General features: G+C 34.3%; 1 protein-coding gene across 1 annotated transcript in view; it reads right to left on the bottom strand.

Annotated features, from left to right (window-relative positions):
- gpm6bb (glycoprotein M6Bb) overlaps positions 1-12041 on the bottom strand; it is a 43015-nt gene extending 30974 nt beyond the window's left edge. The window contains exon 1 of the mRNA XM_058786150.1: positions 11905-12041. Coding sequence (XP_058642133.1) covers positions 11905-11908 — 4 coding nt within the window. The 5' untranslated portion in view covers positions 11909-12041. The remainder of the gene's footprint in view (positions 1-11904) is intronic.
- Between the last annotated feature and the right edge of the window lie 7276 nt (positions 12042-19317).

The raw sequence follows: 19317 nt of genomic DNA, 5'->3' as shown, positions 1-19317 counted from the left end.
CTCCAGATGTTAACTGATGGACTGGAGTGGTGTGGATTATTGTGATGTTTTTATCAGCTGTTTGGACTCTCATTCTGACGGCACCCATTCACTGCAGAGCATCCATTGCTGAGACAGAGAGGCAATGCTACATTTCTCCAAATCTGATGAAGAAACAAACTGAGGATGAGCACATTTTCAGCAAATTTTCATTTGGGGGTGAACTGTTCCTTAAATGCACCTAGCTTTATAAAAACAATAAACCACTCGATGGTTAAAGGGGGTTTTAGGCATGACAAAAACACCATAGCTGTGGTAAAATCACATACAGCTTAAATTTAAATATGATCAGGGTGACAGATGATAACCACATGATTCATTTTTGGATGAACTACTTTCATGTGACCTTGGTTAAAAAAAAAAAAAGAACTTCATTTCTTAGGGCCAATTTATTCCAAAAACCTCTAAAAGGCACATGAATGCTGATGGTTTGTGTGAAGGCTCTTTGTATCTAACAAAAATAAAGACAATCTTCTTTTCTGATTTGTAAAAGGCAAGCTTTATATCTGTACAAATCTCAAATATTGTCTATTAATTCTCACATCTGAATCGATCGAGAATAGCAGACTTGTTGAACACTGAATCAATCCGAGCGGCTGACTGTGTCTCAGCTCATTGAATATTCATGAGCATAAACAGCTGCCCTATTGAATGCATTTTAAAGAGCGCTGAACTGAATGGCTAACTCCTTTATTCTGTGAGAGCGTGCTGACATGCGAGCGGTGCCGAATTCGCATCTCTTTGCACGACCATCGTGAGAACTCGATTTGTGTTTAAGCCGCCGCTGAACTTTGCAGGTTCATCTCTTTAGATATGACTGCAGAGATCTGTTCAAATCCAACCCGTTAGAAACTCCATAACAGAGTCGACTAGATGATTGTTGGAGCCAGTCACCAATGTCACCAAGTGCACTGGGTTCAGTACAAGTTCAGCATTATCAATATAATTTGGAACATGAGGTCTATTACACTGGGAAAAAGTTGGTGTAGGATTTACTTTGAAACAATTTTCACTCATAAAGTGCTAGGAAATTTCACAAATAGTTACAAAAAAAATGTAGAAAGACTAATACTCCAATAATTTCATGTATATATCACTATAAAAAAGGAACAAGTTATCAAGTTCAAGTTTTGAACAGTATGCCATTATTAGTTCACCCAAATATTAAAATTTGCTGAAAATGTCCGCATCAGGCGATAAAAGACGTAAATAATTTTGTTTCTTCATCAGATTTGGAGAAATGAAGCATTGCATCACTTGCTCACCAATGGATCCTCTGCAGTGAATGGGTGCCGTCAGAATGAGAGTCCAAACAGCTGATAAAAACATCACACCACACCACTTAATTAACGTCTTGAGAAGACGAAAGCTGTGTGTGTGTTTGTAAGAAACAAATTCATTATTTTTGCGGTTTTAACTTCAAACCGTTGCTTCCGACTCAAATACAAGTCCATAATCCATAATAATGCTTCCTCCAGTGACAAAGTTCATCTCCTGTTGTCTCTCACATCAAAATCAACACACATATTTGTTGTTCTGGACTGTTTTGGCTTGTAAACAGTGCTTGATCTGTGCAGATTTCTCTCCTGATTCAGACCAGACCACTTTTTCACTGGAGGAAGCGTTATTATGGATTATGAACTCATTTTAGCAAAGGTCTGAAGTTAAAAACATCTTAATTGATTGATTTGTTTCTTACAAACATGCAGCTTTTGGCTTGTCAAGACATTAACTGATGTACTGGAGTGGTGTGGATTATCAGCTGTTTGGACTCTCATTCTGACGGCACCCATTCACTGCAGAGGATCCATTGGTGAGCAAGTGATGGAATGCTACATTTCTCCAAATCTGATGAAAAAACAAACTGAGGATGAGCACATTTTCATCAAATTTTTATTTTTGGGTCAACTATTCCTTTAATACTGTCAATTAACCTGAAATGCAACAAAACTTTTAAGCTAACAGTATCTATTTGTGAACATTTTCTTTCATCATTGTGCAAAGTCTATAACTTAATAGTATTATAGGGGTTACACAGGCAAAAACATACTGATTTTGCCTCAGCAATGTGTTCACGAACTGCTCACATAAATCTGGTGTGTAAATTAAATAAATGAACGGTTGCTATCAAACTGCAAATGCCTGTGGTTGCTGAAACCTATAGAGAATGCATATGACAGCTGGGTTTAACCAGGACTGGACACGATTAATGAATCATCTGCAAGTCAAAAAACACTTTATACAGAAACCAGCAGAAGAACTTTCCCACCAATTCCCTCTTCAAACTCTAGCACATATATCAACCACATATGACACATAATATGAGTCTCTTGGGTCAAGGGACCAATTCTGCACTGCATATATTCAGCATGATGAATATATGGATTAAGTTTTAGGTTAAAAGTCTATATTTTATAACACAATTTCAGTTTAATCATCCACTGTAATCATCTACTTCAATTTACTAGTTCATTTGTAATGGTCCTGCTGTGTTGTCTCATGAGACGCGATTATAATTATGAAAGACTTAAGAAAAATTGTTTATAGCAGTCTGAGATGCACTATAGCATGTGCATTTCATGTGAACCATGAAATACTACCCTATTTCCAATTCCCAAATTTGCCAATACGCTGTTAACTCACACGCTATTGAATTTCATGCAGCTGTCGTATCGTGTGAAAGGAAGCTCAGGAATCTTGGGATACGGTCATCTGTTTGGCCCACATGTTCTTTACACATTACAGCCTAATTTAATGCCATGGTTGAGGAAGATCCTGAACATTCAGGCTGGGGAATTAAATGAATGGATGCCGTCAGAATGAGAGTCCAAATGACTGATAAAAACAAAACAATAATCCACACCACTCCAGTCTATCAATTAATGTTTTGAGGAGCCAAAATCTGTGTGTTTGTAAGAAACCGATCCATCATTGAGACATTTTTAACTTCAAATTATTGCTTCTGGCTAAAATATGAGTCCATAAACCATAACAACGCTTCCTCCAGTGAAAAAGTTAATCTCCTGTTGTCTCTCACATCAAAATCCAGCCACATATTTGTTTAGAGCTGTTTTGGACTGTTTCGGCAAGATCTGTGCAGATTTCTCTCCTGATTCAGAGGAAGCGCTATTATTGATTATTGACTTGTATTTTGTCCACAAGCAATGGTTTGAAGTTAAAAACATCTTAATGATGGATTTGTTTCTTACAAACATGCAGATTTTGTCTTCAAGACATTAACTGATGGACTGGAGTGCTGTGGATTATTGTGATGTTTTTATCAGCTGTTTGGACTCTCATTCTGACGGCACCCATTCACTGCAGAGGATTCATTGCTGAGCAAGTGATGTGATGCTATATCTGATGAATAAATAAACTCATCTACATCTTGGATGGTCTGAGGGTGAGGACATTTCAGCATTTTTTTATTTTATTTTGAGTGAACTATTCCTTTAAGATGCAACACCAGCTGAAATTGGCTGATGTGAACCAGAGCAGGCTCATGCGCACAAACCCAGAATCACAAGTGACAATCACAAATATCAACCAGGAGGTGAATCATGGATGTGTTACATAACATGCTTGAGCTGTGCTGGAGGGACTCTTGAGTGAATCACAGGGGAATTTGGGGTGAGGAAAGTAATAAGCCAGTCTAATCCCACCATGAAGACAACTGAGAGCTTAATGCTATTATTGCCGTCAGCGCCATTCCAGAAACTGTGTTCAAACAACTCCAGATGATAATGTATTGTCAAAGAAATACTTTCCAGAGTCAATAAACTGATTTAAAAAAAGAGGGATACGAGCCATATCTAGAAACCAGAATATCACATGGACTCTTTTGACCTATGAGTGTAAGCAACCAAGTTTTGCACAGCATGCTCATTTTCTCCAAGAAAATAAAAACTTTGGTTTCTTAATGCGGCTACGAATTGAGAGTCAGTGGCGATCCCATCAGGCCATTCACATGTTGAGGGCTCCTCGGTGGCCAAATGAAGAGATTCTGAGGCTTTTGTCTAGCAGTAAATGAGCACAGCACAAAGAGCTATCTGTGAAGTCTTGAATGTGCTCCACAGGCCCGCTGCCAAAAACTTCAGGCCTTTCGACTCCCTCTAAAGCCACATTACCAATAACTTTCACTCAGACAGTTCAAACCGAGACCACGAAAATGTGGAAAAAAAGCGACCCTCTTCATTTCTGTGGCAAATGAGTACAGTCAGGGTTCAAAGGTTTCACACAAGCTTAAAGATCGTGACTATTTGAGCATCTTTTACTTCAAACGACACAGCATGTTTTCAAAAGTCAAAGCCAAGAAATACGAATGAAGGAGGACAGGAGATATCATTTCACGCAGGGGTTTGAGATCTGGCCAGTGAGAACAACCAATAAACACAATGAAGAAAAATAGCAACTAAAAAGGCTCCATCCAAGAGCGGCAGATAACAGGAAATAGTTTATACACTCGAAAAATGACACTACATTCCCCTTAAATAAAGTTTAAAACCCCATTAATTCTCGATCAAGGGTATCATGCATCTGAAATGTGTTAACATTTTTCTATACACTGAAAAAATTGTTGTAGAAGCTAGAAAATTTTATCATTCCAAAGAATTGGCAAGCACAAAACTAAATTAAAGCTGAAATTTAACACTGCATAAAATGTGAGATTTTGAAGTGGAAGAGTTTTGAAATTTTCTTGTAAAACACACTCCAATAAACTTTGTTTTATTTACAACTTTGAAAAATCAGTGTAGTTTATACAGTTATAAACATTATCCCAGCTATCAGTGAGGAGGAGTTGTGTGTTATTTACACATGAGAGCAAAGATTAAACATTGAATAATGATGTGGAATGTGAAATAAACAAGTCAAGATGAGGATATTAATGTATATCAGCTATTTTACGACTCTAAATGATGCTCATCCAATCAGAATTTACAGTCTGAACTCTACAGCCCAATCCTCAATGCAGCAACCAATCACTTCCCTTTATTCATATGATTGACAGGTTTTTCTACCACCTGTATGAAATGTCTTGATTCCCTCTTGTTTTGACCCAGAAACATAAAAGTGACTGATTGCTGTTTACATTTGTTACTCGTATGTCCTGGTTACTGTTCTTGGCGTTCAGCAATATAAACAGGTCAACCGGGAAAAACATATCGATCTATTTCCACTGTTTCCCGTCGATACGGTCCACACAGCAATGCTAAATGGTGTCATGGAAAAACTGTACAATTAATATGTGCTGTAATGCAAAGTGAACCATTTCAACAAGGCTTTTCACACGTTCAGCGCAAACTAATGCATAAATCACTATTTTACATCAAAAGCAATTTAAACTCAACAATCTTGGCGAAGAGTTTGAAAATTAAGCCTTATACAGGGATTTTGATGTTAATCATACTGTCTAGTCTTGACAGCCGTCAACCAGTTGTGTCTATTTAATAACATTACATAATGCCAACAATCTGTGTAAAAAGCTGTCCCAAGCTGTCCTCAGAAACGTCCTAAATTCCTAAATAAAAAAATAATAATAAATAAAAATTAATGCAAACAAAGAGGTAGATCTTTCTATTGAGCCGTTCTACATTAATAACAGGTCTGCCCTTTAGTCTTCTCACTGACATTTGGATTGGAAAGGCCAAAGATGACCATTGAAGTCTGGAGATTTCAGTAGCGCTAATATACTAATTTATAAAGCTCTAATGAACACTTTTGAGCTCCTTGCCAGCTCCATCACGTGGCTCTAAAACGATTCAGGGCAAGGCCACAAATTCGACTCGCTCTTGTTCCTGTTGTCTTGTGAATGGCCCTTTGATGCCCAAATGCGAGGGAAATTGGCCATGCTTGAGCAAGCACTCCCACTCAGCACCACCGCCTCCATATCATTTCATATCTCAACTCACAATGCTCCTCTTTGTGTGCTGCGATTATGAGGAGAAACAAATAAACATGATGGACAGGACCAGTGAACTGCTTCTGGGAGAAGCGAGGAGATAAAGATTACAAGAGCAACAACTATGCAGGACACATCATGCCATCTTTGTTTCTTTAGCGTTACACTGCACGGTCAAACACCTGAAGGTGACCTTTGGTTTGACCTTTCCATCACAACACCTTGAACAAATCACAGAGCTTCAGAAACAAGATCTCATTTTATGTTATTGCTGAGCTGAACGCCTTTCAGCTAAAATTTTTACATGAGATTTTAAGTTAATATTTCAATAATGTAACAAAACATTTGCAAGTTCACAGTTCTCTGATGTCGAATAATGGTCACATGACATGCAGGTAGCAGAATAAAATATTTTTAAAAAATGTAAAAAATATATAATTTGTAAATCTTTTATTATTTTTCATTTTATATTTTATGATTTATCAGCTTTACATCAACTCCAGGCAGTAGACATGTCACGCTTGCAAGTTCCCAACAAAAATCAGGTTCACTTTAAGTGTTAAGGGTCAAAGGTCAAGCTGATAGAAGAGTGTAAGTCATAACACTTCATAATTAAAATGGAAATTAAAGAATTATGTTTGTTACAGTCTGGATAGAAGGTGTACAGATAGATCAACCTTAAAATCAACATGAAAAGCCATTTGCAACTCATTTAACTTCAATAATGTGATGCATTTCTGAGTTAAACAGAACAAGAAAAAGATTGGTGGGAGGAACTTGATGGTATCCATCAGGAATTTATTGAAAAAAAAAAAAAAAAAGTGAGCGTTTCATATTTAAAAGGTCAGGAGGGACTGAAAGAGTCATTTCAGAAGTGGAAAGTTTTGATAAAAGATTACAACATTTTTCTTTGGAACAACATGCATCGATGAATCATTACACACAATAAAGACAAGACAAGAGACATGCGTTAAGGAAAAAAATAGGATAAATTTGGATTTCATGTTGACTTTAGGAAAACCACACTGGCACACTGCAGGAGAGGAGCAGCAACAGACACAAGACAGAAATTAGTTCTTCTGACAAACAGATGACACATTTTCCTCCAAAATGTGACAAACTATGAAACAACCACCAAGTCAAACAACCACAACCACACCCAGAGATTTTAAATATATAAACTCTCTTGTGAATCAAATCAAAACATCTCATTACAAGCCAATACGATGCTTGTGCTGTTCTGGATGTTGTAAACACTGAGGCAATGCTGGCAGAATGTAAAAGTGACTAAATCTTTCCAGAATGAATAAAATGACCGTCCACAAGAGAATGAAAACAGCTACAGTATATAAGTGAGGCTATAGTTCAGTTTGTGACTTGTTAGGATCAATTCTAACTCACTGTAAGCAATTTATAGAGTACATTTCATACACAGTGGTAATTTAAAGTGCTTTACATTACAATGAATCATAACTGTGGGTTAACTAACAAACGCAAGTGGGCTTGGCCCCTAATTTAAACATATTCAATGCATTGATTAATTGTGATAAACTGCATGTAAAAACTAAACACTGGTCACTTTTTGTGGACAACACCACAATAAAAGCCATATAAATAGGCAAACTATGCAGGCTGCACACAAACACACAGCATGATCTGTCTAGTCTGATTCACTGACAAACGACTCGTATGAACTGGTTCATTTTAACGAATGAATCAAAAAGAACAAGTTATACTTTATATTTCACAATTATGACTTGTTTCTCACAATTGCGAGTTTATATTGTGCAACTGCAAGTTAAAAACCGATAATTGCGAGTTTACATCTCACGATTCAGATTTTTTTTCCCCTCCAAAGTTCAAGTTATAAGTTTGCAATTGAGTATACATCTTTACATCTCTTTAGTTTAAATCTTTACTTTACATATCTTTACCTTTTCTCACAATTGTAAATTATAAACTCATAATTGTCACATCTTTATACATCTTATCTTTAAATCTTTAGTTTGCATGTCTATATTTCACAATTCTGACTTTTTTCCTCACAGTTGAGTGTTTATATCTCACAATTGCAAGTAATAAACTCATAATTGCACACTTAAATCTCACAACTCTTACGCTTTTCTCACAATTGTAAGTTTACCTCATTATATCTCTTATCTTCATATCTTCAGTTCCAGAACACTGAGAAAGAAAGTCTGAATTGTGAACTAAAAAGTCACAATTACCTTTTTTGTTTTTCTATAGCAATGTTGAGATAAGCATCCATAGTGTTGTTATTTTCTCCATGAAACATAAGAGAATTTAGCATTTGAATTGATGTGTCATATTCTATATAACACAAAAGCAGCCATTCACAAATCTGTAAAATATCCAAAGAATCAAACATTTAGAGTAACAGTACAGCCTGTGAGTTTGTCGAACTATGGATTACATGCAGCTGCATTGCAGGACTTCATTGAGGAGGCCCCTCATTCACTGCTTTATTCTCCTCAGGATGTCCCAACTCACTGGACCTACTTCACGTTAACAGTCTCTGGAGTCACACAAAGACACGGCCGATGAAATAGACACACAAAGCCGGTGCTGTGAGAGAGAACAAACCAATGCTCTCACACGTTCTCACACTGTCAGCTGCGGCAGGCTGAATCAAGCCGGTTCTGTTTTCGTCTGCTTTTTCACTCCTGCCAGCTTCCTCCGAACATTTCTGGAGAACTCACTTCTGTGGAACACGAGCTTGAGTTCATGTCGTAAAAAACAAAGGATGAAACGGCATTGACTTAACGAGGAAATGCTTTTGGACTTCAAAGCATAAATAAAAACAAGATGTTGGCTAGCAAATATCACCACGAGTATTTAAAGCAGTAGCTCAGCCAAATTTACTTGCCCTTGTTTCATTTCAAATCTCCATGTTATGGAAGCTTATTTCTACTGCAACCTTTTTAGCTCACAATTTAGACTTTTTTTCTCACAATTGCAAGTTTATATTCTCATAAATGACTTTAGATCTTTATTAGTTCATATTTTTAGGCCTATATCTTTCCTTCACATCTTTATATCTTGCAATTGCAAATTAACATCTTGCCATTCTGATTTTTTCTCATAATTGCAAGCTTTTAAACTTGTAATTTCGAGTTTAAATCTTGAAATTAATTTTTTTTCCTCGGAAAATGCAAGTTATAAACTCACAATTGAAAGTTTACATCTTTATATCTCTTATATTATTCTTTTACATCTCACAACCGAGTTAACATTTTGCAATTTTTTGCACTTTTTTCTGATAATGAGAAGTCACTTTCTCATAATGTTATAAAGTCGCAGTTGTACATTTACATCTTTATAACTTATATCTTTATGCATTTAGTTTACATCTTTATATCTTGCATTTGAGTTCATCTCGCAATTCAGATTTTTTTCCTCACAATTCTGACTTTTTTCAGCAGAATTGCAAATTATAAACTCACAACTGGAAGTTTACATCTTTATAGCTCTTATCTATAGCATACATATTTACATCTCACAATTGCAAGTTAACCTTGCAATTCTGAGTTTGCAATTCAATTTCTGAGTTTGCATTCCACAATTCTGCTTTTTTTCACAGAATTGTGAGAAAAAAAGGTCAGAATTGCGAGATAAAAAGTTTATTTCTTTATTCTGTGGCAGAAATAAGCATTCATAGTATGTTGCTGTTTAATTAATGGAACTTTTATGTTTAGAAGAATATTTGAAGAACTTTTAAGAGCTGCATGAAGATTCTTCAGAACATCTACATTTGTGTTGCTTTAAGTTTAAATGCTATAGTTATTGTGCTGAAACTAAAAACAGGTTAATCGGATAACCAAGTGATGAGGCAGATTCCTGAGGTCTGAACGTGCACAGACAGACAGAGAGAGCGTTTATCCTTGTCTCAGTGCTCGCCCATCTGGCCTACAGCCCTTCTTAGTGTCCCAAAGCCCATAATTCAGTCGGGAGCTTTTAAATAGTGGTAAACATCCGTGGAAGTGGCGCCTCTCTCCTCTTCTGCCTGCTTCAGAGTGGAAACCCAGAGAGCCGACACAATACACACTATTCTACTCACTGAAAACCTCCACATCTATGCAAACATCTGCAGGACACATTATACAAGACTTTACATTGAGATTAAGCACAACTGTTGATGAATGAAGGGTCAGAGACAGCAGAGAAAAGCCAAATCTGAATGCAAACTAAATGTAACTAATCATATAATCGTGCATTGTAAAATAAACACAAGCCATTTCAAAGACTTTCTACTTTTGTCAAAGTTTGCACACCCAATCAAACTCTTCAGTATTTTGGTGGAAATTCATCTATCACTTGGTAGAAGCTCGTCAAATTAGCTGAATCTCAAATAAATGTATCTAAAGATTTAGATACTTGAATTGGAAAACCAAAGTATTGAAGTGGATATTCTTTTTTTGCAGTACAATGCAATATTAATCCCATGACTTTATTAATTTTAGACTTCCTGCTCTTATTTAAGATCTTTCTAAGGCCTTCACTTGTGGAAGGGCAAATTAAGACCTTTTTATGACTTGCAGAAACCCTGAAACAAAAAACCCTTCCCATATCTTTTGTTGTTGGTGTCAAACATTGTGCATCCAATCAAACTCTTCAGTATTTTGGTACGAATTCATCTGCAATTTGGAGGAAGCTTATCAAATTAACACATTTCAACATGGACAGGTTGTATGAAGTCGGTCCTAGAGACCCCAAAATTGGTCAGATTGCTATTCAGGACAACTTCTGTAAGTGTGCCAAATTTAATTATTTTCCTACAAACACCAGAGAAAAAAAGAAGAGGAAAAACTAACAAACGCCCTCAGCCTTAAAAACCATAAATGAAACTACATTATATAATGAAACTATTTTTTATTTTTTTTTTCATACTTTCTGTATGGTTGACAGTTCTGGTTCTGGATGTCCAAATGTAAAACCTGTGTCCTAAAGCAAAACCAGATTAAAACAACTGTTGATGAATGAAGGGTCAGAGACAGCGGGGAACAACAAACAAATCTGAAAGCAAATTAAATGCTACTAATCATATAACTGTGCATCTTACAATAACGTGTTAACATTAAAAAAGTTAGACAAAAAAAAAAAAAAAACACTTTCCAATTTTGTCAAAATCTGTACATCCAATCAAACACTTCAGTATTTTGCTGCAAATTAATTTGCCACTTGATACAATCTCATTAAATTAGACAGAATGTCAACACTGAAAACCTCAACTCAAAAACCACCAACAAAATCACATTATAGCCTACATGCATTTTTAAACAGTTTTTGTGTTAACAAAGCAAGTTCTGGATACCCAGTTTAAAACTGAAGTAAAACCAGTTGAGAACCAGTGATTTGAGTTATATTCAAAGAAAAGACACGCTTATCTAGTATTTTTGGGTTTGCATTATCAGAAAGTGATTTGCTCATTGAAAACAAACAATCCTAATGAAGAGCATCGCTAATGTAGACCAGATTGAAACTCATTTAAACCACAGATGAGACAATGGAAAATTAAATTTCCTTCTATTTTCAAACAGAATCGAGTTTACAGCCAACAAAACACCAAACTGCTGTTAAACTACAGTATATTACAGCAAATCCTAGTCTGCTCTTGTTTACGTTAACGTTACTAGGAGTTTGACTCGTTTCTGTTGGTCACGGCTGACATAAAATGCGGTCGCGGTAATAAATCTCTTTAGTCTAATCCATAATCTCACTTCTCAGAGCTGCTCAGTTACCTGGACTAACACTGACCACTTTCAGACGTGTCAGACACGAAGAAATACAAAGACTTTGCACAGAAACAAAGAAAGACAGACGTGCGTTATATTCGCGCGTCCGTTCTGAGGTAAACCGTCACTGTCTGAGGGAAAAACGCTCTCAAAGTTGTGTTTCAAACTTCAGCGTGAGTGGATTGAATAAAGTCGGATTTCAAGTTTACTTACCCATTTTCTCAAGCGTCCCAACACTTCTTCTGCTGCAGTCGCATCAACTGTTGAGCGTTTAATAACGGTAACGGAACGCAGACTGACACACTCACGCGCCAACTCTGAGTGCAGGAGGTGCACGAGCGCGTGACGTCAGCAGCAGGGATTACCCGCGCCCCGCCCACCTCCCAGTCTATAATAAAAGGGCTGCTAAAATAAAGATATAAATATATATATATATATATAATACAAAATCAGATCATATAATCTGACTAGTAGTAATAATACTTATTATTATTATTATTACATCAGATATTATATATATTTTATCAGCTATGAGATTATATCTCTATATAATACATGCAGTTCAGATATGATCAATTAATTTAGTGAATGCTAACCATTAGTTGACTAATTTATAAACTGACTAATAATAATAATAATAATTTAGTGTAAATGATATTGAAATGTCAAGTTATAATTTAGTTAACTAATGTATAAACTGATTGATGATTATAGTACTTATGATTATGCTGATGATGATGATTAATATTATTATTATTTTACATATTTTATAATTTATGTTATTATGTCTCTAATGCATGGTCCACAAATGACCAGTTAATTTAATGTAAATTAAATTAAATATAAAATACAAAAAAAAAAACCATTCGCTGACTTATAATAATAATAATAATAATAATGTTGTTGTTGTTATTATTATTATATTTAATCAGGTAGGATGTTATGTCTCTAATACATGCAGTCCACAACATAACCAGTTAATTTAGTGTAAATAATATTTTTTGAATATAAGTTCAAATGTCAACCATTAGCTAACAAATTTAACTAATATTAATTATTATTATTATTATTGTTGTTGTTGTTGTTGTTGTTATTTTATTATTATTATTATTATTATTGGTCAACTTATAAATATTATTATATTAAATCAGATTAAATCATTTTATTTAAATGATTAAATACATTTTATATATCAGATATTTATCAGGTATCATATATTCATATATTATCTCTAATATAAGCAGTGCAGTCCATAACATGAGCAGAAATGTCAGCCGTCAGCAGTAGTTGATGTGGTTTTCTGACTGTAGAGTCTCTAATCTAATCACTATTCCTGCTGCATTACGGCTCGACTGAAGCTTCGAGGCTGAAAGATCCTGCAAAGCGTCATTTGGTATCCAAGGAGCCCGAAGAGTCCTTTCAGAAGATGCCAAACAGCTTCAGTGAATGGAGAATCAGAGAAAGAGTGCAAGATTCTCAGGAACAGGCTCTCTGTTTTTACAGCTATGAGAGTTTTTCAGATTGTTCAGCGCGCCGTAAGCTGATCTTTACAAAGACATCATGAAACTTCACAATCAGTGTCAAGAGCCTGTGTGTTTACAGTATTTGATCTGTTATGTGCTGATACTGCCGTCACAAACAGATGTGTTTTGGCTCAAGGCTGACTATAAGTGGAAGTTTTTGTTCTTTTGACTGTGATGGAGAGGTTTTATTTGTGCCAGAGGTCATTCTGATGATGAAGACGTAATCGCTGGCTGGACTCTACCACACCTTCTCAAAACTCAGATGGGTTGTATTTGTGCTCAAATCCAATCTCTGAAATATGTTTAATATGTTATAATGTCAAATGTCATTTTCCTTTCTTCTAAATCAAATGTTTATGCATGTGTTATTATCATTAACTAAAACTAAAATAAATAAATATGTATGTATGTTGTTAATTGAAATAAAGTTAAAGTTGAAATGCTAAAATAAAAACCCTGAATAAAACTAACATAAATACATAAAATAAAAATATATAAGATAAAATGTACATAAACGTTTTTTTATACATATATAAATGTATTTTATACATATATATGTGCATTAAAAAGTATAAAAAAGTCATATCAGGAAACTAAAAATAACAAATTATGGAAAATAACAAAAAAATAACAAAAAAAACTAATAAAATAAAATTAATAAAAAAAACATATAGACATATTTATAAAACAAAAATGAATAAAACTGACAAAAATGCATAACAAAATGACTAAAACTTTAAATAAAATTAAAATGAGAATGAAAAATATAAAAACAAAACTTCCAAATTCTAAATATTAATAAATTTAATAAAACTAAAAAAATTAAAATAACTAAACCAGTGAGGATAACTAAATAAAAATAATAAAACTATATATTAATATAATTAAACTAAAAAAAAACTAAAATAACTAAAAAAAAAAAAAATTTACACAACAAAACACACAACAAAATGAATAAAATTAGACTAAAATGAAAATGAAAAAGGAAAGTTTAAAATTAAAAACTAATTCAAAATATTATTAAGTCACAAAAATAACTACACAACTGAAAATAACTAAACAAAAAGTTAAATAAAAAATAATAAAAACTATATAAAAAACTAATAAAAAAAAAAATGACTAAAATGTAACTAAAATTAAAATAAAAATGGAAAATATAAAAATATAATAGAAATAAAACATTAATAAATAGTATAAAACTATATTAATGACCCTAAAATGGTGTATAATGTATCCCTTGAATTATTTTCCTCAAGAGGCCTCGTCCTCATGTGAAGCAGCTCTATTGAGAAACTCTGGACTCGCTGAATTCCTTCCTTTAGTGCCACAACAGAAGCTTTATAAAGAAACGCTCAATGGAAATAGGTACGACGCTGCATTGATGGTACAAACTTCACATCCACAGGAACAGTGAGGAGAGAGTCGAGAGCAAACCCTCGAGAGACTGAACGACGTGACGGGAATGATTACAGAGATCTGCAGAGCTGGTCTTTCAACAGGATTTTCTCATTGATCGCTGAACAATCTGACAAACTGGAAACCAACATGTTATTATTGTATAAACTCTGTAGTGTTTTATAACTACAAAAGGGAATTTGTCGAGATTAACTTTGAATGCTGACTGGATGAACACTTTCCTGACATTTCCTTGCATTGAATGCATTCGGTCAGACAGTGGAAGAGTGAGATGCATGTTTTGGCACAAACAGAGCTACTGAAGTCAGAATGAGATTGTTATGATCATCATTCACCATACACTTCAATAGCAAAGAAAAAAATAATAGCATAAACATGATAAACAGTCATGGCCAAAAATATCGGCACCCTTGCAATTCTGTCAGAAAATGCAACCCTTCTCTCAGAAAATTGTTGCAGTTGCAAATGTTTTGGTACTCACATGTTTATTTATTTTTTTGTTTGTTTGCATTGGAACAACAAAAAAAAAAAAAAAAAACAGAAGAAAAGTCAAATCTGATACAATTCCACACAGAACCCAAAAAATGCACTGGACAAAATTATTGGCACCCTTAACTTAATATTTGGTAGCACCCCCTTCGGAAAAAAATAACTGAAATCAATGGCTTCCTGTAACCATGAATGAGTTTCGTACACCTCTCTGCTGGAATGCTGGACCTCTCTTCTTTTGCAAACAGCTCCAGGTCACTCAGATTTGAAGGATGCCTTCTCCCAGGTGCTGTTTTGAGATCTCTCCACAGGTGGTCTATGGGACTAAGATCTGGACTCATTGCTGGCCGTTTCAGAACTCTCCAGCGCTTTGTTTGTAACCATTTCTGAGTGCATTTTGAAGTGTGTTTCGGGTCATTGTCCTGCTGGAAGACCCATGACCTCTGGTGGAGACACAGCTTTCTGACACTGGCCACTACGTTGAGCCCCAAAACTCTTTGGTAATCATCAGATTTAAAAAGAAAGAATTGGTACAGCGCCATGGGCTGTAAAGCTCTTGATGATATTGCACACAGTGGACACAGGAACATTAAGATCTCTGGAGATGGACTTGTAGCCTTGAGATTGTCCATGTTTTTCAATTTTTTCTCTCAAATGAAATACTTGCCACAGGTGTGTCTAAATACAAATTACAGGAGCATCATATGCTTGAAAAGCAATTCTTTCTTACAATTTTGACAAGGTGCCAATACTTTTGTCCAGTCCATTTTTTGAGTTCTGTGTGAAATTTTATCAAGTTTGACTTTTCTTCTCTGTTTTTTTGTGTTGTTGCAGTGCAAACAAAAACAATAAGCACGTCAATACCAAAACATTTGCAATTGGAACAATTTTCTGAGAGAAGTGTTGCATTTTCTGACAGAATTGCAAGGGTGGCGATATTTCTGGCCATGACTGTATATAAATAGTTGAACATGAACATGAAGTGAACATAAATCTTATAGAATATTACATTACATTGAAATTCAAAACTTCAAAAAAAAAATCAAAATTGTTATCAAAATAGCAATAATGTAACAAGCAGTCAAATGTACGGGGAACTGTACATTTTTACAAGAACAACAATAATAATAATCATTATCATTATTATTACTAATAATAGTAATAATAATAAAACAAAATAGCAATAATGCAACAAATAGTAAAATGTACAGAGAACTGCACCGTTTTTTTTTTTTTACAGTAGTAATAATAATAATTATGGTTATTATTATAAAACTAGAAACAATAAATACAAAATAGCAATGATTTAACAAGTAGTCAAATGTACAGAGAACTGTACATTATTATTATTATTTTTATAATTATAATAATAATTATTATAAAAAATAACAATTGTTATAAAAATATTATAACAGCAATAAACATAGCAATAACACAAGTAGTCAAATGAACAGAGAACTGTACACTATTAGTTTATAATAATAGAGTGATCAGGAGAATCTGTCTGTTGTTGAATGGATTCAGTATTTCATCAGAATGTCAGTGCAGAGAGATGCCTGTCTGATGGTGTAGTTACAATATCTACCAGCAGGGGCAAAACACACCGCACTAACCAGACTAACCTCTTCAATAACTTCGGTGAACTGCAACCTAAATAACATCAGCATGAAGATGTTTTCTTCTTCTTCTTCTTCATGGCTCGAGAGCCTCATGGAAACAGAAAACACTGAGTGACATCTGTGTGTTCAGCATGTCAGAGGGTTTCCAGCCTGACCTTCATCCAGATGATTTATACACATCTGACCTTTAGATGAGGAGCAGATTCACCGCTTTTGTTTAGCTCAAGCCCACAATTACAGCTTGAGCAACTCAGACAGTCTGACTTATAAAAACATAATAATAATAATACAAGTTTCAGTTCTCATTTTAATGTTAAGTATTATTAATTTTATTGTGCTTTTGCCATTTTTAATAGCTTGAAATAGACACGAATGAACATCAGAAGGCATGTTGAAAAATACAGCATAACTTACTGAAAGGTAACATATCTCATGTGATCACTCAACCAGCGTTTCAACCCAAAAGACAGATGTCAAATAAAACACTTAACGTAGTATTTTCCTCAGGAAAGTTATCCAGAGTTCACAGTTCATTGGCTAGCGATAAAAACACCAGAGAGAGCTCATTTACAGTTAAGGATGAATAAATCTGTCATGAAGACAAATGTGCAATTAAGTTAAGTGTGATTATACTGTCTGAAAACAAATAGCATTTTATATAATAGTTTTGTTGTGAATTTTAACCTTTAATATCAATGTACCAGATGAGAAGGTTTCCTGTATAGTCTACACCACAGCATTAGTGAAACTAAATTATCGGTATCGGCAGATATTACTCTGAATAATCGGCTATCGGTATCGGCTGAGAGATTTAGTATCGGTGCATCTAGTTATTTGGTTCAAAAGATGTTTATTTTAAACATGTCTATCTACGATAATTAAGATAATTATATCTAAAAATATCTAAGATAATTAAGATAATAATCTTAATCTAAGCAATGATCTCAAGTTACTAAAAGTAAAACTGTTAAAAAGCATTTTTGGTAATTGAAATAAAGCCGAAATTAAAATATAAATGTTAGATGAAAAACTTCTAATAAATATTAATGATTAAAAATTAGAAATGTTGCCTTTATAAATAACTTAAATACGTTTAAGTTGTCAAACTAAATTACTGAAACTAAAACTGAAGAATAAATTAAAGCTAAAACAAAATTACAAAAATTTAAAGTAAAATTTAAATAGAAAAAATAAATATATACAAATAAATGAGAAAGTATATAAAAATATATATATATAATAAAATAAAATTCCACAAAATATTATAAAATATATAAATATTTTATCAGGTTATCAGGTTAAATAAGTGATTTATTTTAGAAGTAATTTAATAGTAAGTTTTTAGTTTATAAAGACATGCATATTCTACACATATACAGTATATGAATGCAAATGCTTCTATGCAAGCTTGATATCACGTTGCTTTAAAAAGCACCAGACTGCAATTACTGCATGAAACACCTCAGCAGACATTAGCACAAACCTTTCAGTTCTCAGCAACAAAACTAAGCAAGCTAATATTCAAAATATTCATCTTGCTAACTAAACAGATGTCTGCCTGAAATACTGTGAGCAAAAGTGGTGTAACTGTGTAGTGAATTCAGTCCGTGATGCTCATGTTGACAGACAGTGACAAACAGTGTAAGTCATTCAGCAGATGCGTGTCCTTCACTTTGTGTTTGGATACAGTCTGAAGAGAGAAACACTCAAATCCTCATGTGATCTGCTTCAGTATATTCACACTGTGCTGTGTGCAGCTGAACATGTCGTGTGTTAAAAGAGCAGAGCTCAGGATGTGAAAGGAACAAAACAAAATTCCACACATTTTTGAGACGGGGCATTTTTAATGAATTCCACAGAACGGATCGAGTGGAAAAGAGTGAGGCATTTTTCTGGACCGTCATGCAACTTTCCAATAACGAGTGAAACAGACACGAACACAGAGAGGCATCATGGGAGTGTGTTACATGCTGAAGACCTTACAATGCACCAAACACACACACACACACACAGAGAGAGAGAGAGAGAGAGCTCCAGTGAGAGAGAAAGCACTCAGTCCGGACTCACAGCAGGGGTCTGGGAGTGGAAATGCAATGAATATCTGTGTGAATCTCCTCAGAGCCACTGATACACACAAAAACAACGACACCAACGTTCACCGGATCTGAAGGAACGAGAAAAACTTACAGGAAACCAACGACGCTGGTCAGCCTGGTCTTTCTGATGAAACTGCTTAACCAAGAGAGGCTTTCTGGTTAAACTAGTTTAGGAGTTTGGAAACCAGCATATACTGTAAAAATAAAAATAAATAAACAAATAAACAATAAAATACAATTTCAGTTTTTCTACTTCCATATTTCACATTTATGAGTTGCTTTAGTAGTCTATTTGAAGTAAAATTCATGTCACAATATCTTAAAGACTTGCTGTTAACTGATTGTATTTCTGGAAAGCGTGTTGTACATTTATCCTGCTAATATTGAATAAGCATAAAAAAAACCTAAAAAAAATAAATCAGATTTAATTCAATGTCAGATGCTGTCTCTTTGTAATTATTTGTGAAATTCACTAGCAGTTTC

Source organism: Onychostoma macrolepis, chromosome 09 (assembly GCF_012432095.1).
Source record: "Onychostoma macrolepis isolate SWU-2019 chromosome 09, ASM1243209v1, whole genome shotgun sequence".
NCBI lineage: Eukaryota > Metazoa > Chordata > Actinopteri > Cypriniformes > Cyprinidae > Onychostoma > Onychostoma macrolepis.
This window is presented reverse-complemented; position numbering and strand designations above follow the sequence as displayed.